A 26,962-nucleotide genomic window follows, 5' to 3' on the forward strand; every position below is an offset into this window, starting at 1 on the left:
TATTTAATTTTGGTAATTGACATGCTTTAATCTCAATGTAATGTCAGTCACTGACAATGGATGTCAAAGATTGTATCATAATAAAAAAAAAGTACCAGCCTCACATAACCACTTTCAAATTAATGGAACGGACTGATTTTATTTTTAATAAGTTGTTACAAATTAGTGGATCTGTCAAATAGAGCACTATGACTAAATGTAATTTACAGACTTCCATCATGCATTAAAGAAGAACCCTATAACAACACCTGTCTTTGTGAAAAGAATTAAAATTGCTCCCAGCACTTCAACAATTACTTCCCTATTTTTTTCTCTCTCCACAACTGAATGTTTAGGATCTGCTATCTTACAGTGTTACCATATAGAATGGCATAAAATTTTCTATAAGCATGCCAAAGAAAAAGATTTTACTTTTCTTGTTATTTAACAAAAATGAGTAAAATGTCAAAGCCTGACACCTGTTCCTAAAATCTGCATGGATTTATTGCCAGTGCCACCCAGCACTACGTTTTAGTCACGAATGTCCAAATGTAACTCTACATGCATGCAGGTTCCTTGTGCTTTTAATAAGAGAAGGTAACAGTCTCAGCCGAGATTATTATTATTACTATTATTATTATTATTATTATTATTTGTTTGGCTGACTAAAGAGCGCATGAAATAACTTATGTATTCTTTCTTTATTATTTTTATTTCTGTTTAATATGATACATTTCAGAACAATCACTAGAAAGAAATCTTGTATTTCATGTGCATGTATTACATTAAAACATTCTTTCCCCATCAACTTGGCATCTTTTGATTACTGGGTAAAATGTTTTCTTTCGCCTTTTTGTCAGGGAAAATTTTGTTTCCAAGTTAGCAAGTTATTCTCATTTGAAATAAATAGTACGACTAAAATGAGGCCAAAAAGAAAGATAAGAAGTTAATTATTTCCAGTTACTGTCTTTTAAGCCAAAATGTTTCACATATACAATTTTCACATTCTTTGTCTAGCTCTCCACAATATTTACTGGCGTAAACAACTTCAAAAACAAATTAACTTTTCATCCTCATTACAAACTTCCTTTTTACTCACAGACTACTTTCTGTAAAATTATTGGCACATCCTGAAGCCTACTCTGATAATTAACATCTTGCGATGTGAAACTATAAACTGCATTCATCCACCACCAACTGTGAGCGGACGTTACTGGAAACATGCTACACTGATAAAAATAAAATTTTAAACTGTCAATAGAAGCAAACTCCAAACTCTTATTCTTTTAAGTAAGAACTACTGAGAGAACATGTTTGACTGTGACACCAGTGGGTCACAATGTTTAATAAAGCCTCATCATATAAACTTACATTTCAATCCAAACCCCAAATAATATTCATTCATTCACTCACTCACTCACAAAGTTCCATAAGTCCACCATCATGGAAAGCGTTCAGGAATTCAGAGTAAGTCAAATTATACATCACTTGAAAACAGCAGCCACAACAAGCAACTGCTGTAAAGTACACTAGTAAGCAAATACACCTAGTGTTAATCTAGTGGGCAAATTTTTCATGGAAAAAAACATACTCTAAGCCTGACTTTTTAGCCACTTCACAGTGAAAGTTCACAATTATGATTCCAGTAATGTGATAATAATTAATATAACATTGATAATTATGAAAATTACTTCTATATATCCTTATGTAATTTTATAACAGTTGCAAGCAAAAGGAACTATTTTGGGGAAAGAAGGCCATTCATTGTTCCCTCTCTTGCACTAGTCCAACAGGGACTTTACCTATTTTGTAACTTTACAAAGAAAACTATACACTGTTAATTGTAGAACGTGGAGAGATTGGGGTCAACCAAAGTGTGTTGTACACTAGTCTGCTTTGAACCATGATGTAACTGTGTTGTGTGGCATGATGGTGTTGTGGACATTTGAGAACTGTATCTTGTTTGCAAAAGGCAAGTTGGCACATGCAGTCGCATTCTCTAGTGTGAGATGTTTCAGTTTCTAAATGTTCTGTAAGTGCTGTTAGTGATTCGTTGGGCTTCCTGGGGATGTTTGTGAGAAGGATATTGGAAGAGAGAAACCCGAGTTTCTCCTGGCATATAGGATGTTAAAATAACTTAAGTGAATGCAACAATGTTACATCTTTGACAACCACTACCATTTCAACAGGTACACACCACATCATTTTCAAGGCAGAAATGCAGGAACATAGTAGTAACTCTGTTCATCTATTTTTTGACAAGGTAGAGAACAGATTCTACGCATAATTTAATCGAACACCTCCGTATCTATCTGTAAGGGCACCCGCTTATTTAATTTCAACTACTTTCATAGGAATGCTATGCCAATAGCTGGAATTACATGCCAGAGTCTCCATGTTGTTATATTCCATAGGATGACTGGTACCAAGGCAACAGCAGAATTGGCTGTTTGTTGTAAGCAACTGTGATGCTTATGCTCGGAGTACTGGACCTCCACTGTCCTGATGGCCTGACCAATACATGACTTCCCAAGAGTGCCAGGAGTATGATAGATGCCTGCCTTACACAATCCAAAGTCATTTGTGGATCCTAAAAGGACTCTAATCTTAGATGGTGGTAGAAAAACACATTTCACATCATATTGCCACAAAATATGACAAACCCTTTTGGAAATTCTTCCCGTGTAAGGAAAAAAGGCCAAGACTTTGGTGTTGCTTCAGTATTATCATCAATCATCCAGTGCATGGTCGGTCGATAGTGCAACACCCATCTGACCTGCCTTATTATCACAAAAGGTGACTTTGAGATGGACTAAGCTGAAAAACTTTCAGGGTCTGAGATGACCTGGATCCTGTGAACCAATGTATAAAGTACCCTTTCATGCTGAGCCATGTAATGATAACTATCAGCCAGTAGATACAAGCCTGTTTATGTTTGCTGCCTATACATTGCATGACCAAACATACTACCAACCTTCTTCCTCACCAACATATCAAGGAAGGAAAGGCAGCCATTCTTTTCCACCTCCATTGTGAAACACATATCCGTGTGGATTTTTGGATATAAACCATTTAAATTCACACTACCATGAGCCCACAAAATGAAAGTATTATCTACCAAACACAAATTACCAAGTGGTTTAAACTGATTAGGTGAGAAACAAATGATCAAGTTGTCAGCCAAACAAAAATTATGAAATGGTTTAAACTGAAGAGGACAGATGTGGATGAAGCAAAACTTATACAAGATACATCAGTTAACTCACCTGCTGATTGCCACCAGCAAACAGAAGCCATGCACAACAAAGATACCGAACATTTTTTAGGGTACGTGCTGTATTAAAAATGCCATTATATAAAGAATCCCTTTCAACTAAAGTTACTAGATACCCAGATTTTATTATACTACACCATAATGTTCTGTCACTCACAAATAAAATTTCCATGTTGGAAGCACTATTCCAGTATGCACTAAATGTAGACATAATTTGCATTACTGAACATTGGCTACGAAATGATGAAGTGAAATTAACCTCAATCTCAGGATATAGATTAGCTAGTCATTTTAGCCAAGAGTTTTCCAAACATGGTGGCTCTGCTATCTTGGTGAAAGAACAAATAAAGTTCTGTGATGTCAGTAAAAGTTATATTGACTCAATTGAAAAAGACTTTGAACTTTCCATTACTAAACTGCCCGTGCTTAATTTCATAGTTATTAATATATAGAGCACCAAGTGGAAAACTGCCAGTCTTCATGAATAAAGTAGAGGTTCTGCTGAACAGGATCAGTACACTAAATATGAAGGTAGTGCTTTGTGGGGATTTCAATATTGATTTTTCAAAAGACAGCAGCACCCGAGATGCTTAGATAAATATGACCAACACATTCAATATGATCCCCACAATATACTGCCCAACAAGATTAACAGAATGCACAAATTCCATTTTGACCAAATATTCATCTCAGAAACAAATTACAGATTCACAAGCAGAGTACTGAGCATTGGTTATAGTGATCATGAGGCACAGCTGCTGTGTATAGAAATGCCAACAAGCAATAGCAGTTCCAAAAAAGTAGTTGAAAAAAGAACTTTTTCTGAAGATAACATTAGAATTTTTAATCTCTTACTGGCAAAGGAAAACTGGAAAGGCATCGCCACTCAGAACAATGTTGATAGCATGTACATGAGTTTTCAGAGCATCTGTCTTTGCTATTTTAATGTAGCATTTCCAAAAGTAGTAAAAACAGTAAAACCTAACAATAATAAGCAATGGGTAACTAAAGGCATAAAAATTTCCAGTGAGAGAAACAGATTTCTGCAGTACTGTTGTACGAAATACAGAGTAGCCCAAGAATTTGCAGATTATTCAAAAGCCAACAAAAGAATCTATGGTAGAGCAGTCAAAGAGGCAAAAATTATGTGGAATGAAAATTTGATAAGAAACTCATCTAACAAAATGAGATCCACGTAGAGAGTTAGAGTTATAAAGAAAGAAATTTGTACTTCAGTGCCAAAGAAAAAGAATGTATCATTACCACTAAAAGGCTCAAAAGTCACAGACCCAAATTCAGTTGTGGAAAAATTCACTGAATACTTCACTTCACTAGCTGAAGACCTCATTCAAGTACACTGCCAAGGACCAGTCCCAAGCTTCTCCAGCAAGTCTTGACTGCTTCTATGTATGTTTATGAAACAAACCCCGATGAAATTATAAGTAAAATTAAATCATTAAGCAATAAAATGTCAAGTGGTCTTGATGAAGTACCTGATTTCATATTAAAACCATGTGCTCGCCACATAGCAAACACCTTGGCAAAAATTTTCAACCTGTCTTTAAAAATTGGTGTATTTCCAGCTATTTTTAAAATAGCAAAAGTTTGACCACTGCTAACAAAAAGGTTCTTCTGAAAAAATATCAAAATACCAACCTGTAAGTTCCTTCTCAAAAATTCTAGAAAAACTCTCCTATGGTTCAAATGGCTCTGAGCACTATGCGACTTAACTTCTCAGGTCATCAGTCGCCTAGAACTTAGAACTAATTAAACCTAACTAACCTAAGGACATCACACACATCCATGCCCGAGGCAGGATTCGAACCTGCGACCGGAGCAGTCGCCTGGTTCCGGACTGCGCGCCTAGAACCGCTAGACCACAGCGGCCGGCAAACTCTCCTATGACAGGCTTTTAAGTTTCATAAATAAATATGCACCACTTACAGTACAACAACATGGTTTTAGAAAGTCTAAATCTACACATACAGCAATTTTCAAATTCTTAGACTGCATTTTAAAATCCCTTGATCAACACAGGTATTTTTCTAGATCTATCAAAAGCCTTTGATGTCCTGGACCATAACACACTGTTCTAAAAATTAGAAAGATGAGGAGTACGTGGTGTAGCACATAGCTGGTTGAGTTCATACCCAAAAAACTGTAAGCAGAAAGTATCACTTCAGTATGAATTCAACAAAATGGATAAAACAAGAAACAACTCCTTTCTTTCCATTGAATTACCAATAAAACATGGTGTACCACAGAGCTCAATCTTAGGTAAACTATTCTTCTCGATTTATGTGGATGACTATATGAGTCCCACAAAAACTATCCTGTTTGTCGATGACACCAGCATATTGCTCACTGGATCCAGTCCAGAAACTTTGCAGTCCACAGCAGAAAGTTCTATGAAATGACTTTCTGAGTGATTCACAAAAAAACAAACTCATTATAAATACTGAAAAAACTGTGTGTGTATTTTCATTTAATCCCTTCAACTAATCAAATGTATATTCAAGCACAATTAAAAAATGATCCCCTGGAAAATGTAAGTGTCACAAAATTTTTGGGTCTGTGGGTTCAGCAAGACAAAGTGGGACACAAACATATATATAACTTGTCTAGAAAACTATCATCTGTGTGCTATGGCCTAAGAATTTTAAAGGCTACAACAAGCAAAACAACAGTACTGCAGGCATACTATGCACAGTTCCACTCACTAGTCCGATACGGGATCGTTTTCTAGGGATACTCAATTCACAGTGTAAAGGTTTTTAGAATGCAAAAAAGAGCTCTAAGAATAATTTGTGGCCTTAAAATGGTGGAGTCCTGTAAATCCCATTTTACTGAGCTTGGTGTTCTAAATGTTCCAAGTTTATTCATTTATGAAACTATCTTGTTCACTAGGGACTACCTCCTGAAAACAGGCAAACTTCTACAGAACAAAAATGTACACAACTGTAGTACCAGAGTGAAATCAAATATACATCACAAATATCACACAACACCCGCCTATCAGAGGAGCATAATTAACATTGGTGTAATACTACACAATAAGATACCAGAGGAAATAAAAAATGCTACTCATCCAATACTTAAAGCTAAACTAAAGGCATTTCTAATAAAGCACTGTCTCTATTCAGTCAGAAAATTTCTGGCTACATAATAAAATTAACTGTAATAGGTACCTATTTTTAATTTGCCTACTATTTTGCTAATACTATGTATTATTGTAACTTATCTTTGACTTGTCCAATATCAATTGTACAATTTGTGTCATACGATAAAACTGAACCAATAAAAAATTAAATCAAATGAAAACATGGGTTTCAATACTGTTGGTGTCACTTTTTTTCAGGCCTGCAAGAAATTTGTACACGGAAGAATCTGAAGGCAGGGATGTGTCAGCGAATGTGGGTGAAATTCGGATGCAGTACCTTGAGGAAGCAAATATGGAAAATTTAATAGAAGATTCTTTTGGACTTGTGAAATTTTTGGAAGGACATCATCATCTAAAGTACGTATTTCCAAATAATACTGATGTTAAGGCACACTGAACATTTGTAATTGTAAAAATTTCAGTTTTCCCATTCTTAATTCTGATGCTATTCTTCAACGTAACTGCAAAAAATAAATAAGTAAATAAATAAATAAATCAAGGAGTGATTTCGTGTTCCAATTAATAGCACCCAATTTGTGTTTCACACATTATTTTGAAAATTCCTCAGATTTTGAGGAATCATTTCTGTTTGCTGGCACTCTGTATATTACGGGAAAGAGAGACTGAGATTGATCACTTTTTTTCTGGTCCTTTAATCAGAAGGAAAAATACATGAACACTTTTTTCTGATTCCTTTCTTGTGTTCTCCATTCGCTAAATTTTGACCGATCATAATTGAGCATAATTGGGTGGGAGAGGGGGATGGGAAGGGGGTAAGAAAGAAAGATCAATCTTACAACATTCTGCTGTGTGTTGATAAAGTTAAAGCATTTTTAATACACAAATTGATTCCAGTCATCTTCCACTGTCTACTACAACATAATGCACCTTATGTTTAAACTATGAGACTTAATCTGTTCATTGTTAGGTTACCTGCTGCATTTTACTACTACTTTCTCAGCAGTTCATGCATAGTGTTTAACAATTAAAAGACCTTTCTTTTTTTCTGTATTGGTGAAGTTCGGTGACAGGATGAACAAGACTTCTGCTTAAGTGGGTACAAGATTATAAATACAATATCAAATACAGGAAATGCTTTTGTGAGTAAGCTACTATGAACAGCATAGTGAATGCATTATCATAGCCAAGACGGACGCGAAACCAACACCAATCGAAGTAGTACAAGTTTGTATGCCAACTAGCTCAGCAGACGATGAGACTGAAAAAATTAATTATGAAATTAAAAAAAAAAAAAAAAAAAAAAAATGCAGAGAGTTACAGGAGATGTGAATTTAGTTTCATTGGGGACTGGTATTCGATTTTAGGGGTAGGAAATGAAGGAAAAACAGTTGGTGAATATGGACTGGGGGAAAGAAAAGAAAGAGGAAGCCACTTGGTAAAACAGAACAATTTAAATATCCCCGGTTTAACCCTTGAAGGGGTGCGCCATTTTTCATAACACAAGCATGCTGTGTACTTTGTAAACATGCAAAGAATTGCAGCCTTTATGTTTCCAAAGTAAACATGTTTCAGCAAAATCACATTTTAATGTTAGTTTAATTCAAGAACAATAAAATAAACTTACACTTTATGAACTAAAGCACTATTTAAATTAATAAAAAAATAAACTTTCATTGTATCACTCTGTTAACGCCTACAAGTTTTACCCCTAGTAATGACCCACTTGGGAGTATCAAAACAGCACAGTTGCACCAGATCCAAACCAACCAGTTAATTGATTACTAATTACATTGTAAATGACAGTCTCTTTCTGGGATTATGATGCTGGCTCATAATTTGTGTCATTTTTCTGCTTGTGTCATCATTTTTTTTTCACCTTGCTTACTGTTTATTTTATATTGGTGATGCTCACTTTGAGGTACGACAACAAAACTTGTCACTGTGGTACCTGAAGCAATAATGACGCATTAGGTATGGGCTCGCAACTGTTGAACAACAGTGGAATGGCCCACCCAATACAACATTATTTTTTTGTTTGGTCCCCCTTATACATAAGCGTCCACTTCAGGGTTAAGTATGTAGAAAAAAACATTGTACACTTGGAAGAGACCTGGAGGCAGTGTAAGGTTTCAGACTTACTATATAATTGTGAAACAGAGATTTCTGAACCAAATTTAAAACTCTGACATTCCGGGGCAGATGGGAGCCTGACCACAAATTTTTTCATTATGAACTACAAATTAAAACTGAAGAAATTGCAAAAAGGTACAAAATTAAGGAGACGGGACTGGATAAGTTGAAAGAACTGGAGGCTGTTGACATAAAATTATGAAAAGGATAGACTGCTACTCAATATATAGCCGAAGGTGCTGAGAAGCAGGTAGGCACAACCAAAAGACTGTCACACAAGTAAACATTCGACCAGAGGCCTTCATCGGAATTAGGCAAAACAAACACACACACACACACACACACACACACACACACACACACACACACACGCATACAGGAATGAAGTAGAGAGAGAGTAAGGCAGGTGGATGCAGCCGGGAGGTTAGACGGAGGTCGGTGGCGGGGGGGGGGGGGGGGGGGGGGCAATGGAAAATGAGAGAAGTAAAAAGAATGTGGATGAATTGGTGGAAGAGACAGCTGTGTAATTCTGGAATGAATAAAGGGAATGGGATAGGTGGGAAAAGGACAATGACTGCAAAAGGTTGAGGCCAAGAGATTTATGGAAACGTAAGATATATTGCAAGGAGAGTTCCCAACTGTGCAGTTCAGAAAAGATGGTATTGGTAGGAAGGACCCAGATGGCACAGTCACTGAAATGTGACTGGACTCAGAGCAAGACAAGAGATAGTTGAAACCATGGTGTAGAATGTGATTCCGTTGCTCCACTCCTGGCTGGCACTAAGACATGACAGAAATGCCCCTCTGTGGATGTATGGTTGGTCTTTGGGAGGTTGTGGATGACTGGAGAGATAAGGTACAGGAGATCTGTTTTTTGTATAAGGTTTGGAGGGTAATTATAGTCTGTGATGACCTCAGTGAAATCCCTGGTATATTTTGAGAGGGACTTTTCATCACTCCAGATGCAATGACCATGAGTGGCTAGGCTGTATGAACGGGACTTCTTGGTATGGAATGGGTGGCAGCTGTCTGAGTGGAGGTATTGTCGGTGGTTGGTAGTTTGACATGGATGGAGGTACTGATGTAGTCATCTTTGAGGTGGAGGTCAACATCAAAGAAGGTGGCTTGCTGGGTTGATGAGGATCAGGTGGAGAGAATGGAGGGGAAGTTGTTAAGGTTCTGGAGGATGTGGATAGGATCACAAAGAGGTCCTCAGTGAATCCGAACCAGGTGAGAGGTTTGGATTCTGGGTAGTTAGAAAGGATTCCTTTAGATGGTCCATGAATAGGTTGGCATAGGTTGGTGCCCTGTGGGAGCCCATTGGCATATCCTAGGTTTGTTTGTGGCTGATGCCTTGAAGGCCACAAACCTTGTATACAGCAATGGTTCCCGCATGGCACCATCCTATGCTGACCCATTCATGGGCCTCTGAAGACATCAAATACAAACAAATCCAGAGTACAGCAACAGCTATCTCCCAAAGTCCCACTATCCAACCACAGAGGAACATTCCCCTTGTGACTCAGTACCGGCCAGGACTGGAGCAACTGAATCACATTCTACACCAGGGTTTCAACTACCTCTTGTCGTGCTCTGAAATGAGGAATGTTCTATCCACTGTCCTTCCCACATCTCCCACAGTGGTATTCCAATGCGCACCAAACCTACACAATATCCTCGTCCATCCTTACACAATCTCTTGCTCACAACCCCTTGCCTCGCATGTCATATCCCTGTAATAGATCTAGGTGTAAGATTTGTCCCATACATCCATCCTTCCTTCCTCCTCCTCCACCTCCACCTCCACTATCACCACCACCACCACATGCTTCAGTCCAGTCACAAGCATCACATATCCCAAAAAAGGTGTGGCTACCTCTGAAGCCAGCTGTGATCTACAAGGTAAGCTGCAAACACTGTGTTGCGTTCTATCTGGGTATGGCAACCAACAAGCTGTCTGTCCACATGAATGGTCACTGATGAACTGTGGCCAAAAACCGGCCGGACCACCCAACTGCTGAGCACGGTGCCCAACACGATGTTCTTCGTTTCAGTGACTGCTTCACAGCCTTTCCCATCTGGACCCTTCCCACCAACATTAGATTCTCTGAATTGTGTGTGTGTGTGTGTGTGAACTCTCCTTACAATATACCCTGCAGTCTCGTAACCCTCCTGGCCTCAAACTTCACTTAATAATTGCCCTTTTTCCCGCCTATCCCCTCCCTTCCCTGTTCGCATTCCAATGCATCCATAGTCTTTTTACTTCTCTCCTTTTTCACTGACCCCCTGCCTAACTTCCTGATTACACCTAGCTGGCCTACTCTATCTCCACCTTGTCCCTGTACAGTCTCACAAGCAGCACTTTAGCATACCTCACATCTACCCTGCTATCCCTCCCCTTCCCTCTCCAGCCTCCTATTTACCTCCACTACCCAGATTGCTTATCTCATCATGTGTCACTGCTTGCAGTCTGGCCTCGGCAGCCAGAGACTGTGGTCATATGTGTGCGAGCTGCGCTGGTGTGTGTGTTGTCTAATTCCAATGAAGGTTTGTTTGGTCAAAAGCTTACTTGACAGTCCTTTTGTTATGCCTTTCTGTGGTTCCTGTAGGGTGAGTAACAATCTATCATTTTCATAATATTGTCAGGGGTTGTTGAGAGTTTCAGAGCCAGTATTAGGCAGTGATTGACTATAACAGGGGAAAGGAATATAATAGAAAAAGAATGGGTGGGTCTGAGAAGAAAATAGTGAAGGAAGTAGAGTATCAAATAGGTAAAAAAGTCAAGTCCTACTAGAAATCCTTGGGTAACACAGGAGACACTGAATTTAATTGATGAAAGTAGCAAATGAAGCACGCAAAAGGGAATACAAATGTCTAAAAAATAAGACTGATAGGAAATAGAAAGTGGTTAAGCAGGAATGGTTAGAGGACAAATGTAATGATTTAGAAGCATGTGTCATTGGGAGAAAGATGAATAATGCCTCCAGGAAAATTAAAGGGGCCTTTGGAGAAACGAGAATATCAAGACCTCATATGGAAAGCAAATACTACGCAAAGAAGGGAAAACTGAAAGGTGGAAGGAGGATATAGAAGGGCTACACCAGGGAAATACACTTTAAGACAATATTATTGCAAAAGAAGAGGACACAGATGAAGATGAGATAGGAAACACAATACTGTGAGAGGAATCTAACAGAGTGCTGATAGATCAAAGATGAAAGAAGGTCCCAGAGTAGAGAATATTCACTCAGAAGTATTGACACCCTCTGGGGTGCCAGCTACAACAACACTTTTCCACCTGGTATGCACACTGTATGATAGGTGAAACACCCTCAGACTTCAAGGAAAATGTAATAATTCCAAAGAAAGTGGAGCTGACAAGTGTGAATTTTACCATACAACCAGTTGAACAAATCATGTCTGCAGAGTACTAAGACAAATTCTTCACAGAAGAATGGAAAAACTGGTAGAAGCTTGAGGAAGTTCAAATTGCATTCCTGAGAAATGCAGAAACATGCGAGGCAATACTGGTCCTACAACTTACCTTGAAAGATAGGTCATTGAGAGGGAAACCTACAGTTATATAATTTATGGACTTAGAGAAAGCTTTTGATAGTGTCAACCAGAATACACACTTTTAAATTCTGAACATACCAGGAGTGAGATACAGGGAGCAAAAGGCTATTTACTACCTGTACAGAAACCAGATACCAGGTATAACAACTTCACTCTCAGCTCCATGTTACAAATAGTTAAATGACCTGATCAAGATCAAACCCAGTTCAAACCTAGTCATAGGATCCTTAATTCAGCTGATTTAGTGAACAAGTTAAAAGACATGCAAATCCCCCCGCCCCCTCTAGTACCAAGCTGATTTCTTTTGAAATTTCTTTTGATGTTAGCAACTTATTCAGTAATATACCTGTTCAGGAGAGTCTAAACATTCTCACAGACACGCTAATTAAATCAGAAGTTAACTGAGTTGTCACAGATGACATAAAGTTAGCTACAGAAACTTGTGTAACAAAAAATTATTTCCATTTCAGTGATGGGATACACAAATAGTTGTTGGATGGTCTAGCTATGGGATTCTCCCTCAGTCCAATCCTGGCTGAAATTTCATGGACACTTTGAAACACAGTTTTTTGAAAATAATCCACTCTCTTCCAAGATTGGATACTGTTTTAGGTATGTTGATGATGTGTCGTGCTTATGAATAAGTACTACCAGACAACTGCAATAATTCCTCAAGCAACTAAATTCTAACCACAACACTGTAAAATTCACAATGGGGTTTGGGAGTAACTGCATACATTGTTTAGATCTAACCTTAGACATCAGTAACCATACTCTTACTTTCAAGATTTATAGGAAACCTGCCACCACAGATGTAGTAATACTCAACACACAGTGACCCATAAACGTGCTACCTTTCACTCTATGATACATTGCCAAATATCCCTCCCCATGAGTGAAGACAACTTCCAAATGAAATTAAATGCCATCAAACAAATAGCATCAAACAATGACTATCCTCCTATCCTGATGACCACAGCAGTTAAGTCCCATAGTGCTCAGAGCCATTTTTGAGCCTCCTAGCTTAGTCGGCTCCACAATGCACAAAAAGCAGAAAAAAACAGGTGTACTCTCTTCTTTACCCAGTCCTTGACCCACCACCTCAAGAATACAATAAATGGTGCACAATTCAATGCTTAGGAAAAATCACATAGATGTTGCCAAAAAGCTTGAATACAGGAATGTAAAAACATCATTTTATGTGCACAATACTGTTGGACTCTTTTTGCCCAATGGTGAAGACAGCAGTCCAGCTTTGGGAAAGAGTGGAATATACAAAATTAGGTTAGTTTGGCAAGGCAATATGTACCTGCTTGAAGGAACACCATAGAAGTTGGAAATTTAGCAAAGGAGACTCCACTATTGCAGACCACCTGCTTACAGAAGGCCATAGTTACAAGGTAAAACAAAGGATACATCACAATCACAAAAGAAGGAAGATAAATTATCTTCAAATAATGGAAATTAATAAATACACGTCCATCAATCCAAGCTTAGTACTCAATGATCAGACACAGTTTCCTTCTAACTGCAGATACTACTAATAATTCCATCCAGGACACACTGTAAATTACCCCTCTTACTCACTCCTTTTTTCTCGTTGCTACAATTTCTCTCATTGTGTTAAAAAAATTACTTCGTATAATAACAACTGATCCACTCATCTGCTTAATATCACTATTATATCTTATCCACTCGCAAATTATGATTTCTTGAAGAAAAGATTATTTTGTTCAGCCACATCCGTCGAATATGTCAAGAAAGTTTGTTGTTCAGTTATGTTGTTCTATGTAAAACTGTTGTAAATTGTCTATAGTTCATTAGTTAGTGTGTCACGTATTTTATCTTAGTTAAATAATCTCACATTGCATTAACATTGAAATAATCCCACTTGCTTTATTCCTACATCTAACATTAATATTTTTGCTCTCTGGAAAGAGATACTATGTACAGGCAATAGTTTAACATCTTTGATTCAGCAAAATTTCACTGCACCACATACTTGTCTTCGTACCTGATGATGGCGTAACAGCCGAAAACTGGTTTGTGCAACAAATAATAAATACTGTAAATATTACAAATTACACCAGTGTTGTGTGTGTTTCATTCATAATGTATAAAATATTCTACCAAGAATCAACAGAACAGTCAATCAATGTAACATTATAGTTCTGCCAAAGACAGAGCAGAGGAGAGAGAGACAGCTAAGGACTTGGAAGAGCAGTTGAATGGAATGGACAGCATCTTAAAAAGAGAAAAAGAAATAATAATAAATCAGCAATAAAGCTGATAATTTATAAAATCAAACACCTACAAAATCAAGACAAGGATAATGCAAAGTAGTCTAATTAATAAGTGATGCTGAGAGAATTAGATGAGAAAACAAGGCACTTAAAGTAGTATATGAGTTTTGCTATTTGGGGAATAAAATAACGGATGAGACAGACTAAGAGAGGAAATAAAATGCATACTGGCAATGACAATAAAAGTATTTCTGAAGATAAGGGAATTGTTAACATTGGATATTTCAAAGTATTAGAAAGGGCTGTACCATGTCAAATCAACACATTCACCGAGCGAGGTGGCGCAGTGGTTAGCACACTGGACTCGTATTCGGGAGGACGACGGTTCAATCCCGTCTCCGGCCATCCTGATTTAGGTTTTCCGTGATTTCCCTACATCGCTTCAGGCAAATGCCGGGATGGTTCCTTTGAAAGGGCACGGCCGATTTCCTTCCCTAACCCGAGCTTGCGCTCCGTCTCTAATGACCTCGTTGTCGACGGGACGTTAAACACTAACCACCACCACCATCAACACATTCGTCTACCTCACCATTTTAGATTTGGCTAAACATTGATATACTCATAGTGGGAACTCAGACTAATAAAAATACCAAGATGGCCAGAAGACTCTGCGCTGAAATATTGTGGCAGGAAGTTACTGATATCCGGCAGTTCTCCCGTGTTTTTATGGAACAATCAGTATGCCGGGAAAGCTTTAAACATCACAAAAATACCAAATTTTAATGTTTTATCTCAAACCTTTTCTGAATTATGTCTACATAAAGTTTAAAACTTGCCAAAAAAAAAAGAAAAAGAAGCATGAACAAACTCTTTTTAAATCACTCCAGGAGCAGTACTAACTAAACTATTTCTAGTTAGGAAAAGTGTCGTTTTGCAGTTTTTTATTCCTCTTTCCAGTGATATACAACACAACACAGGTGCTAATTAAGATTTTTTTTTCAAAATACAAACTGAAATATTGATTTAATTTATTTCTAAGAAGTGCATAATTTTAAAATTTTCAAATATTTCTGTAAATAATTAGACTGTTGTAAATCACATGGCAAAATATAATTATTGGTTGATGATGGGTTCATTGTTAAAAAGATTATTCCTTATCTTGTTTTTCACTAACATACCCATTTTGAACAAACCTACCATTAACAAATAGGAATTTAGTTAAAATATACAGACAGGTAACTAAAAAAATCGTAAATATAAAAATATCGCCATCTTAAAACCAATCAGAATATTCGATAATTGATTTAAGCTGACCACTTATCTTAATTATATAATCTTAATTATATACAATTTAAACTAAAACAATTAATCGATAAAACAAAAAATACTAAACAAGGGACCTACACTTACAAATTTAAATAAGATATGAAAAAAGAATTGCTGTAATGGCTCTGGACCCACAACTATCAAATACAAAAGAATTACATACATGATGCTTGTTTTTGAATAATAGATATCTATATACACATAAATGTAGCACGACCGGTACTAATGATAATTTTTTAAACAGCTATCTATAAAATATAAATTAACACTAACCTCAGGGAAAATTAAGTTTTGAGTTGAAAGCAGTTGACCAAAAACTGACATCCACAGGACATCTGCATATGTATGACATGAGACTGATGTAGCTGGCCCACATTGATGAAAAAAAAAAATTATTTTCACTTCATCAAGTTCTTCCTTTTTTTTCTAAAATGTACCAAAGCCACCAGTTTTTGTCATACACAGTGGTATGCCTTGTAACTTCAATTTGTCCGATGTGGATGCTACCTCTCCTACCAAGTCTGCACATCGTCTGAAAAGTGCTTCACTAGTAATTATCAAACAATGCAAACTATAGGTAGGAACACCAACAATGTAGGAAAAGACAGATTGCTACTTACCATAAAAGAGACACATCAAGTTGCACACACACACAATTAAAAGACAATTATATAAAGCTTTTGACTGAAAAAAAAAACCACACACACACACACACACACACACACACACACACACACACACACAAATCGCCCAGCACAGCATCTCAGGGTGGGATGCAAGCAACACCCTGGAGGAGGTGTGGAAGTGGAAGGGATGATAGTGTAAAGTTTGAAGGGGGAGACAAATACTGTCGGGTGGAGAGTTCATTGATGATATCTTCACGACATCCATTCAGGCCCAAGACACCCTATCTTTGTTTCTTCACAACTTCAACACCTTCTCCCATCCGCTTCATGTGGTCCTCCACAACCCAGTGTGCCACTTTCCTAGATATTGACTTCCTCCTCTCTGGTGGCTCCAACTGCACCTCTGTTCACATTAAACCCACCAAACACCAACAGTATCTTCATTTTGACAGCTATCATCCCTTTCACACAAAGGAATCCCTCCCCTACAGCCTGGCCACCCACGGACTGCCTATCTGCAGTGACAAAAACTTCCTTGGTCAGTATGCCGAGGTTCTCACAAAGGCCTTCACAGACAGTCACTGTCCCCCCAACATAGTCCACATAAAGATCTCCAGAGCCATTTTCCCTCACACCTCCACAAACCAGCCACAAAGCAGTGCCCCCCTTAACCACTCAGCACCACCCCACACAGGAACAACTGAACCACATCCTTCACCAGGCATGTGTGCGTGAAGTGTGCTCTCTTCTTATGTGTTTTTAATTGCCTCTGTCTGAAACCTCACTAGCAATTTTGATGTAGTGTTGGGAATGAATGCATGAAACTGCTATGCCTCTTTGATTGTCGATGCTTCATCAAGCCACTTTTTTAAGAATATTTCTGAAGCCACATAATCTTTAGCGGAACAGGCAAGATCTATTTGTATTATGTTTGCTACTGCCCATTCAAACAGATCTTGTGTGGTTTGGACCTGGTTGTGGTATGGCCTTTGCAAACTTGCACAAACTGCGAGTCTCTTAACAGAACCCCCTACGCCATAACAAGGCCCTTCCCCACGTGCCGTGGCTGAAAAGTGCGGCTCAACTTTTACATGAAAGTTTTCCTCATGTACATAAAGTTTCAGAAAGTTTTTCTTATTTTTATATTGAGCATCAGAGCCATCTGAAAAACATTACTACTTTTGTGGAAGCTTTTGAAATTTATTTGTTACATACAAAATTAGCTTATTTTGAAAGGTGTAAACAATAGTTGTATTGCACTTGAGGCAATCAGAAACTACGACAAAGCTCCCATGTTCAATTCTTTCTGCTGTTAACAAGTAACAAACTAACAAAACGTATGTATAGTAATCTATTGGCTTATCCAGTGGTAACTCCAAGCTTCATCCTGTATAACTATACTATAATTTTCTGAAATATCTTTTAACAACAAATTTTGATTCATTATTTTCTTTTGTGGCGTTAAGGATTGCTCTTTGCTGCTTGGCAATGAAGACATGCCAAACTAAAAAGAACATCTTGCTATGGAATAAATCTATAAATTCCTTGGAAGTTTTCTGTACGATTTCCCAGTTATTGTAATCAACTGAGGCCCAATGGCAGAACTGAACTCATTCACAATTAAATTTTCATCCAAAAGTCTTGTAAAATTTTACATATTACATTTTCCCCTGGGCTATATTTGCAATTTACTATGTTGTTTAAGTTGGCATTTGTTACTGTACTGCATTTAGTTTGGCATTTTCTATCAGTAAGAGATGTGCACACACAAACTGTGTGTGTGCCATTCTGTCCAACTAATACACAATGTTTTAGCCGTAACTCAGCAAATTTGGAGGAAGCTATTTTTAAATTTGTAAGCTTCTTTAAGGTTACACAAATTAAGTATTTTTGATATTTTTGTTTTACTTTTATTTGGTCCAGTAATTGTCATACAATCTTTGATACGTGGCACTGACCAGCTTATTCCAACTTTTTCATAAAATAGATGTACAATTTTACAGTTTATATTGGTAAATATTCCCCTGGTTTTAGATCTGGACCATTTTTGTTCCAAAATTTTTTCGGATTCCCGAACAGTGTAATTAGCAGCATTAAATTCACTCATTGTCTTCCTGATACTCTACTTTTCAGGTAACCTTGTAAGAATCAAGTTTTTTTTTGCTCTGTTTGTATAATTTAAAAGTTAGTTTTGAGATTTTGGAGAACAGTTTCTCAATATCTATACCATTTTCTGAAGAAGAAATTTCAGCAGCAATAGAAAGTTTACATTTCACTGATGACGAGATATTTTTAACTTTTGCTTTGGCACAGTGCTTAGATTTTTTTTTTTTTTTTTCAGGACTAGCCCAGTTCTTAAAGTAAACAATATGGAGACTACAATGTGATGTTTATTGGCAATTTTTTCAAACGGACTAAGGTACAGATCTGTATGTCTCCCCACAACAAAACTTTTTGATCATCACATTTGTTGGCTTCACCAACTCACAACCAAATTGTCTTATTCCAATCTGCCCTATACCTCGAGCTAAGTTACAGATCAGTGTCACCAAGACCAGTCTGGAGAAAAAAAAGAGAGAGTACATGCACCAAAAGATTACATGACAGCAGCCATGAACATAAGTCACTGGCCAAACCCGATGACTCGTACTGAATATTCCTCTTGATCTGAAGAATCTTCAGCATCTTTACCAATGATTGGCTCTGTATTTTTACCTGAGTAATATCTTTCCCACATTCATCACAAATCAGGGTGCTATTAGGCATTCATGCTGTGATATTTCACTCTTTTTTTCTATCTCTAATGAAATAATTTGATTTCTTCAACGGATTACAGCACTGTACTCTTACAGCAATGCACTTTCTACAAGTTTAACACACTGATACAAAAATCACTAAGGCACTCCATCAATTAATAGTTTCACTTGTAAATGAACAATTAAAAATACTGCTTCACCACCTCACAGCGTAGATGCTCAGTCGCTGATATTGGAATATTGTTATATTCCATCCTGGATTTTCCATTGTTTGATTTGTTTTCTATTTCGTAATTGGAAATACGGAAGCGTCCGATCCCACTCATCTGCTTTGAAACATGACGTCACAAATATGGGGGAAACGACCATAACCACGATTCCAATATGACGCATATAAAGTCGGTACATACCCATTATGAGGACAAAAATACATCGAAAAACAAACGCACACACTTTTTACAAAAGACCTAATGACACTAACGGGAAAAGCACGGGAAATTTGGGTGTTTTTTTGGGGGGGAGGGGGGGGGGCGAACTAATTATAAACAAATATATTAAAAACAAAGAATCCAAGACTTACCAAGCGGGAAAGCGCCGGTAGATAGGCATAATAAGAAAAACACACAAACACACACACAAAATTTCGAGCTTATGCAACCGGCGGTTGCTTCGGCAGGAAAGAGGGAAGGAGAAGGAAAGATGAAAGGATGTGGGTTTTAAGGGAGAGGGTAAGGAGTCATTCCAATCCCGGGAGCGGAAAGACTTACCTTAGGGGAAGAAAAAGGATAGGTATATACTCGCATGCACATGCACACACACACACACACACACAATGAGTGTGTGTGTGGGGGGGGGGGCGCATATATATACCTATCCTTTTTTCCCCTAAGGTAATACTTTCTTCTCCCAGGATTGGAATGACTCCTTACCCTCTCCCTTAAAACCCACACCCTTTCATCTTTCCTTCTCCTTCCCTCTTTCCTGACGAAGCAACCGCCGGTTGCGAAAGCTCGAAATTTTGTGTGTGTGTTTTTTTATTGTGCCTATCTACCGGCGCTTTCCTGCTTGGTAAGTCTTGGAATCTTTGTTTTTAATATATTTTTCCCATGTGGAAGTTTCTTTCTATTTTATTTACATAAATATAAACAAATTTAGACGCCCACTTCCATACAAAACCACACAAAACGACAAAAAAAAACCGACATCACAAAACTCCACAAATACCGCTAAACACAATATCATCTGGAATTGGACACTTCCCTTGACCTACATAGCTCAACAGCAGCTCCCGATCCCATAAATTAGGATCAAACACTTCCCTTGGCCTATATAGCACAACAACATCTCCCGATACCAATATCAAAATACACAGCCACACATTGGGATCGAACACTTCCCCTGACCTGCGCACTGTTAATTTTCTCCATCATATACATTCCTGAACAAAAACAACAACCGATTAATTTTACTAGAATTACCACACGATGTACAGCGAACAACACTGAATTAACCTTTACACAAAATCATTAACTCACTGAAACGAAATTCACTACAAACACAGCTGACACTCGAACAATACTGGATAATGAGCAAAAGCAAACTGATCCCATTACACCACACAAACGAAAACCCTGAACATACCACCAGAGAGCACAACAAACAACAACACGATGACATCTACAAACACGCCACATTCACAAACCAAACTCCGCACCGTCATGATATCCCACACGAAAACACCCTTATGTTATGGGTCAAAGCCGACGTATGGGATCGGATGCTTCTGTCAACCCAACTATCCATAATTTGGGTTAGCTGAAACTCTTGTTAATCATGGCCCACCTGATGTTATTGACGTATTATTGAGATCTGATATCTTTCTCAATCTGTGTTGTAATTAACTGAAATTTTGATTCCCAAAGGCTTACCTGTTTCAGAGCTATTTATGTCAATAAGGTAGGACACATGATGGTACAAGGGCCCTAACCTTTCACCTTGCATCCCTTTAGCCATAACTGTAGGGTTCAATACAAAGTTCCACTAAAATATATTTGATAAAAAATTGTTCAATGTTTATGCTAATACAATGGTGCACTATAATGACTTAGAAACACTAATATTAAAGTTTAATTATCAACCACAGAAGGAAGAAATACAGAACACATCCACTCAGCAAAGACTCTTAGCCACTGAATCATTAGGCAAACAGTAAGTGCACTGCTGGAAGCAGGCTGTGCTTGCTTCTTCACAGTCTGCACGCACAGGCAGAAATCAACCTGCTCAGCCTGCATACACTAGCCTGATATGTAGAAATGGAATGTGCATTTTGATTAATCTGTTTGGACCAGAATTACCACATCAATACCTACACTTTTCTCTTTGTTAACCCTTAACTCACACAGTGACTTTTTTGTAACACGAACTACGAGGTGTGGTCTCTGAGACCCCTATCTTTAAACCAAGATTTAAGATGTGAATCATTTGAAAATTTAATTTGTTATATAAGATTTATAGTTACAACTATATAGCTGTTGTTTAAATACTCCTTGTTGACTTTATTGCACTAAATACAGCCAACAGTTTTTTTTTTTTTTTTCAAGCAAAAATCACATACTTTTGTGAATCTTTTTCAGTAGTACACAAAATGAACTGTTAGATAACTGAATTTTACCTTCTGAAAAATTATGGTATCTGTAGAATGCAAATTTTCACACAAAACTAATTTCCTGGGATTAAACTTGCATACAAAAACAGAACTCGATAGCCAGAGAAAGACTGCAAAATTAATATTCAGTACTGAGATCTACATCTTTCTTTGACACCATTCAGAACACATTTAATTTTAACTAACACTTCATATATTGTTGGAGAAAGGTCCTCATCACTATTGTCCCGAAGTTCTTCCACTGAAAAGTCCCCATGTTCGCTAACACAACTGTGGTCACTGGCTATTGAAAAACCACTGTCTTCTTCGTCTACTTCTTGTTCTATCATTGACATCATTCTCCATCCATTGACTAAAAATTTCATCAAACTTGGAGTGTGTAAAACTGTCACATTCTTGATAACACAAACACATTTTGTACTGAACTGATGAAAGCAGGTGCGTAGTTCACAAGGTGTGGCCTAGGAGACCACATCACATGTCAACAACATATGTAAACAAAAATCAAATAAGGCAATAACACAACTGACAATAATAATTATTTGTAGGGTTGGTGATTAAAAAAAGGGTAGGTGATGTATAAAAACGTTCTGACGTGAACGACTTACGAGTGCGACTTGGAAAATTCTGGCGCTGTCTGAGAGACCACACCTCGAGAGCTAACGGATAAAGATAGTTTCGGTCAGACAGCGGCTATTGTTAAAAACAAGTCAGGAATAATTGTTTAACACGACTCCATCATCTTCTCATAATCATATTTGGCATGTGATTTACAGCAGCACTAAGTATTTATGAAAATATTTTGAAAACTTAAAATTATGTTTTTACAAGAAAAATTAAAATTTCAATTTGTATTTTGAAAAAACATTTGTTATTACAACTTATGGTGTAGTGTATATCACTGGAAAGAGCATAAACATGATGCAGATTTACACTTTACCCAGCTCTCCAGTTTAATCAGGACAGCTCCTAGAGCTGTTTAAATAGGTGTCCATTCACGCTGTTTGGGCCAGTTTTTGAAACTTTTACATAGCCATATTTCACAAACCATTTTCAGATAAAAAATTGAGATTTGGTATAGTGTGTAAGGTGAGGTACTGAATACAAAGGTAGAGTTAAGACATTTCTGGCATCACTTGACTGAAAGACACAAAAGATCGCGTTTAGTATTGCAGGAGACGTGTAGGGTGTGAAAGCTGTTGAAGGGGACTATGAGATGAATACAGTAAGCAGGTTCAAAGTTATTCCGAGAGGGAGAAAACTGCGTAGCATCGAGTAATGTGGAGAGATATATCAAACCAACCAACAGGCTGAAAGTAAGAACATGCTATACATTTAAATTTTAACAACAAACTTACTTCTGAAGCTACGAAGCCTAGCTTTCTAAACTTATCTATATACTCCTCTCTACTCTTTGTGCTGTTGTTTGTAACGTAGAAAATTTTTTTCCCGAGGTTCCTAAACGTGTTCAAAGCGATGTTAGCACCTGGTATAAGCTCAGACCCGAGCCACAGCACACCTGGAACACGAGACTGTGGTTATGAAGTCATCTTCATGCTGTATGGTATAGTGATTTGTCAAACGTGTTTAGATTTTACCATCACAGTCTGTCAAAACAGTATCAAATGAGTTAATAAAGCTTTTTATATCGTGTTTGCCCAAAGATGTCAAACATATTGTTTTCATTGTGCCCTTGGCCATGCAAACACAGCCAGTTGATGTCATGAAAACAATGAAATTCCGCGGAAAGAAATGACAACTGCTCAGTCATTTAACGCACATGTGGCCATAGTTTTGCGCAATACATGGATATATTTCTGACAACTTAATAATGTTTTAATATATTACCAATGCGCCAGTTTATAAATGACTACGCTATTTTACTTCCACAGAGAGGGTAGTAAAGTAGAAAAAAATAAACGTTCCGGAAATAACAATGTGAAACAAAATTAAAAGAGTCTGCGTGAGGAAAACACCGCCGTTCTCTCATTTTCTCATGTGACACAATTTCCGGAATTAAAAAGAAAAAAAAAGTCGAATTGCGGATACGGTATTTCGCCTGAAATGATTTTACTAGAGCGATCGAATATGGCGTCTGGAAATCAGCTGTTCCAGCTTCTAATTTAGTCAGCACAATTACTACTTCTATTTAATTACAGAGTAGAGGTAGACAACTCTGTTAAATATTTCCAATTGTCCTTCACCGCATAAAAAGTCACTGCATTCAAACTAGCCGGAAACTTCTACATGTAACCAAAAACCCAAGGATGTTTCAAAAACCGTGTTTACATGGGAGCGAAAATCGATTGTAGAAGTGAAAATCTAGCAGCTAAACAGCATTTGCAGAATAGGTTTTCGAAGTGTTTTCACCAGTAACGAAAGGCAGTTTTGGGAATCCCATGTAAACATACCGCAATGTTGTTCACCTATTTGCGCCACTTGCATTTCCTCCCACTCGCCGCGCCCTATCAATTGTGTGAAGAAACGTGCGCTTGTCTTTGCAGATAAAGTGAAGGGCGAATGTTTGTTGAAATAGGTACACCAAAATGAATCAGAAGACGCCTGTGTCAGTGTTACAAGAGCTAATGATGAGAAGAGGATACACTCCGCAATACGAACTAATTGTGGATGGTACAGGAACTCACGATCCAATATTTAAATACAAAGTTACAGCTGCGGATATTACTGCAATCGGTGATGGTAGAGCTAAGAAGGAAGCGAAACATGAAGCTGCAAGGAAGGCGTTGTTACGACTCAACCAACCAGATCCTGCTGTAAATGTTGCCGAGGTTGAATCACCGTACAAGGATAAAACTCAGGAAAATTCTGTTGGCTTGCTAATTGATTTGTGTGCTGGACATAACTTGCCGCCGCCTGAGTTTGATCTTCTTAAAGACGAAGGACCAGCTCACGCCAAGCAGTTTACCATGTCGTGTACCGTCTCGAAGAATCAAAAGATTGCAACAGGCCGAACGAAAAAGCAAGCCAAACAGCTCGCAGCTCAAAAGCTGTATCAAAAATTGAGGGAGTCGCTGGGAGATATTCCACCGGTTGAAGCAACCAATAGTAGTCGCCAAATCTCGGAAGAAGAGTTACAGAAAAAGTTAGATCTTCTCGGGAAATCGCCATTTGCCAGCAACTATTCTAGTAGCAATAAAAGTTACGGTTACAAGCTCCCAGAGGTAATACATTTGCTGAAGGAATTGCGCAGTGAGACTCTAGAAAAGCTTAGGAGTGGTAGAGTTGAAATTGACAGCAGTGCACTAACATTAACGGAAGCCATAGCAAAAGAACTGAACACAAAGCTGCAAACAACAACAACATTGAAATCCATACAGAAGAAGGGTGAAGAGGACAAACACCTTATAATTCTGAAAATGGAGCTGGATATTCCACTTGTTCAGTACGGAAAAGGACTTACAACAGAAGAAGCTACACAGAACGCTGCTGCAGCTCTGTTAAGGAATCTGCTCCTTCTGTCAGCAGGAAGGAGATCTGGGTGAACTGTTCTAATAAAAATAGCCATCTGCCCCTCCAATGATGTTTGTTCTCCGGCCAGTCACCTTTGTGCCTCTCTTTAACAAGAAAGTTGAATTAAGTATACTTATCTTCATCATTTATTTGTATCTAATTTCTTCTGTCTGTACCTTCAGTAAGAATATTGTAGGTCACCTATATCATTAGCTCACTTTACATGACTAATGTAAACAAATTTAAATGATGATTAACAATTCAACCTTATATAGGGGTGTATGTTGTTTACTGGCAAGGGCTCTTCACAGTAGTCAAAAATAGCTTCACAACATCAATAAGTAGATTATCATTTGCTACCAGATTTATCTAAAAGTTTCTGAATAAAATTTCAGCAATGGTATAGAAACTGTCTATAATAAACTTTTTTTTTAATGTCACCACTTACCTGTAGCATCAACTAATTGTTGAATTCTGGTCCAGTAAGTAATTATATTGGTTGTGTTTGTGTAAAGACAAGACATTACATGTATGTGGTTCTTTGTCAGCGTTAACAGATACTACAAATAAATGGACACAAACTGTAATTACTTGTGTCTGGTATATAGTTTATGTAGTTACAAGGTAATGAAATGTAGGCATTTATTTTAACACAATTCAGTATAATAGATGACACTTTTCCATTAGTTTGCCCACTGAAACTGTTTGTTTCATTTGTGTGATTTATTTCTTTGGAATTTAGTTTATTAGAAGATTTTAATGTCCGAGTGTGAGAGGGAAGTATCTGGTGGAGAACAGAGACCACACTATCCTGTATGGTGACAGAGTCAAGTTGAACATTTTTATGATGTGATGTAATGAAAAGAACAAGGACACCAATAGCAGTTTTGTAATTATGTTTGTGAGATTATGTAAATTAAAATGATCAGTATTATTTATATTAGTGGATAGCAGGATTAATATTTTCTTTATTTGTTGAGGCACAGCCTTTTATGCAGGCTGAAAAAGTATGACCATTTAAATAATTTTTAGGTACAAAGAAAGTAAAAATGGGAACAGATGGCAGTTTCATATTTCAATCTACATAGTCAAATATACATTCATTTACCCCCCCAAGTTCGAGTCTCGGTCGGGCACACAGTTTTAATCTGCCAGGAAGTTTCATACATTCATTTAATCATCACGTTTCACAGCTACCACCAAGGAGAACCTTCAGGAAAGTGGAAATTGCAGAACATAATTTACATCTGTGCTCTGCGAACCACTGTGAGGGATGTGGCAGAAGGTACATCTCGCTGTACCAGTTATTAGGGTTTCTTCCTGTTCCATCTACATAAGGAGTGCAGGAAGAATGATTGATTGAATGCCTCTGTGCATGCAGTAACTATTCTGATCTTATCCTCACAATCCCCATGTGAGTGATACGTAAGGGGCTGTAGTATATTTCTACAGTTGCCATTTAAAGCCTGTTCTTGAAATGTTATTAGCGTCTATCGGGACAGTTTCTGTGTAACATCAAGAGTCTGCCAGTCCAGATCCAACAGTACCTCTGTAACACAGAGTCATGAATCAAACAAACCTGTGATCATTTGTGTTGCCCTTCTCTGTATACATTCAATATCCCCTGTTAGTCCCATTTCATACAGGTCTCACACATTTGAGCAGTAATCTAGAATTGGTTGCACAGGTGATTTGTAAGCAATCTTCTTTGTAGACTGAATTCACTTCCCCAGTATTCCATCAATAAACTGGGGCGTACCCCCCCTCTTTATGTACAACTGAATCTGTGATCATT

General features: G+C 37.7%; 2 protein-coding genes across 2 annotated transcripts in view; one reads left to right on the forward strand and one right to left on the reverse strand.

Annotated features, from left to right (window-relative positions):
• The window catches only part of LOC126354128 (glycerol-3-phosphate phosphatase), a 72,416-nt gene extending 48,995 nt beyond the window's left edge, over window positions 1–23,421 (reverse strand). The window contains exons 1-2 of the mRNA XM_050003525.1: window positions 23,295–23,421; window positions 23,055–23,215 (exon numbers count right to left, since the gene is read on the reverse strand). Coding sequence (XP_049859482.1) covers window positions 23,055–23,215; window positions 23,295–23,421 — 288 coding nt within the window. The remainder of the gene's footprint in view (window positions 1–23,054; window positions 23,216–23,294) is intronic.
• A 47-nt stretch (window positions 23,422–23,468) lies between these two features.
• LOC126354130 (RISC-loading complex subunit tarbp2-like) lies at window positions 23,469–25,576 on the forward strand. Its single transcript, XM_050003526.1, has one exon. It carries the CDS (start codon window positions 24,243–24,245, stop codon window positions 25,197–25,199), a length of 957 nt encoding a protein of 318 aa, XP_049859483.1. The 5' UTR covers window positions 23,469–24,242; the 3' UTR covers window positions 25,200–25,576.
• Window positions 25,577–26,962: the final 1,386 nt, after the last annotated feature.

This window comes from Schistocerca gregaria, chromosome 3 (genome assembly GCF_023897955.1).
Source record: "Schistocerca gregaria isolate iqSchGreg1 chromosome 3, iqSchGreg1.2, whole genome shotgun sequence".
NCBI classification, from domain to species: domain Eukaryota; kingdom Metazoa; phylum Arthropoda; class Insecta; order Orthoptera; family Acrididae; genus Schistocerca; species Schistocerca gregaria.

Coding starts and splice junctions, on each gene's coding strand:
- LOC126354130 (XM_050003526.1), top strand. CDS start 24,243: ATGAATCAGAAGACGCCTGTGTCAGTGTTACAAGAGCTAATGATGAGA.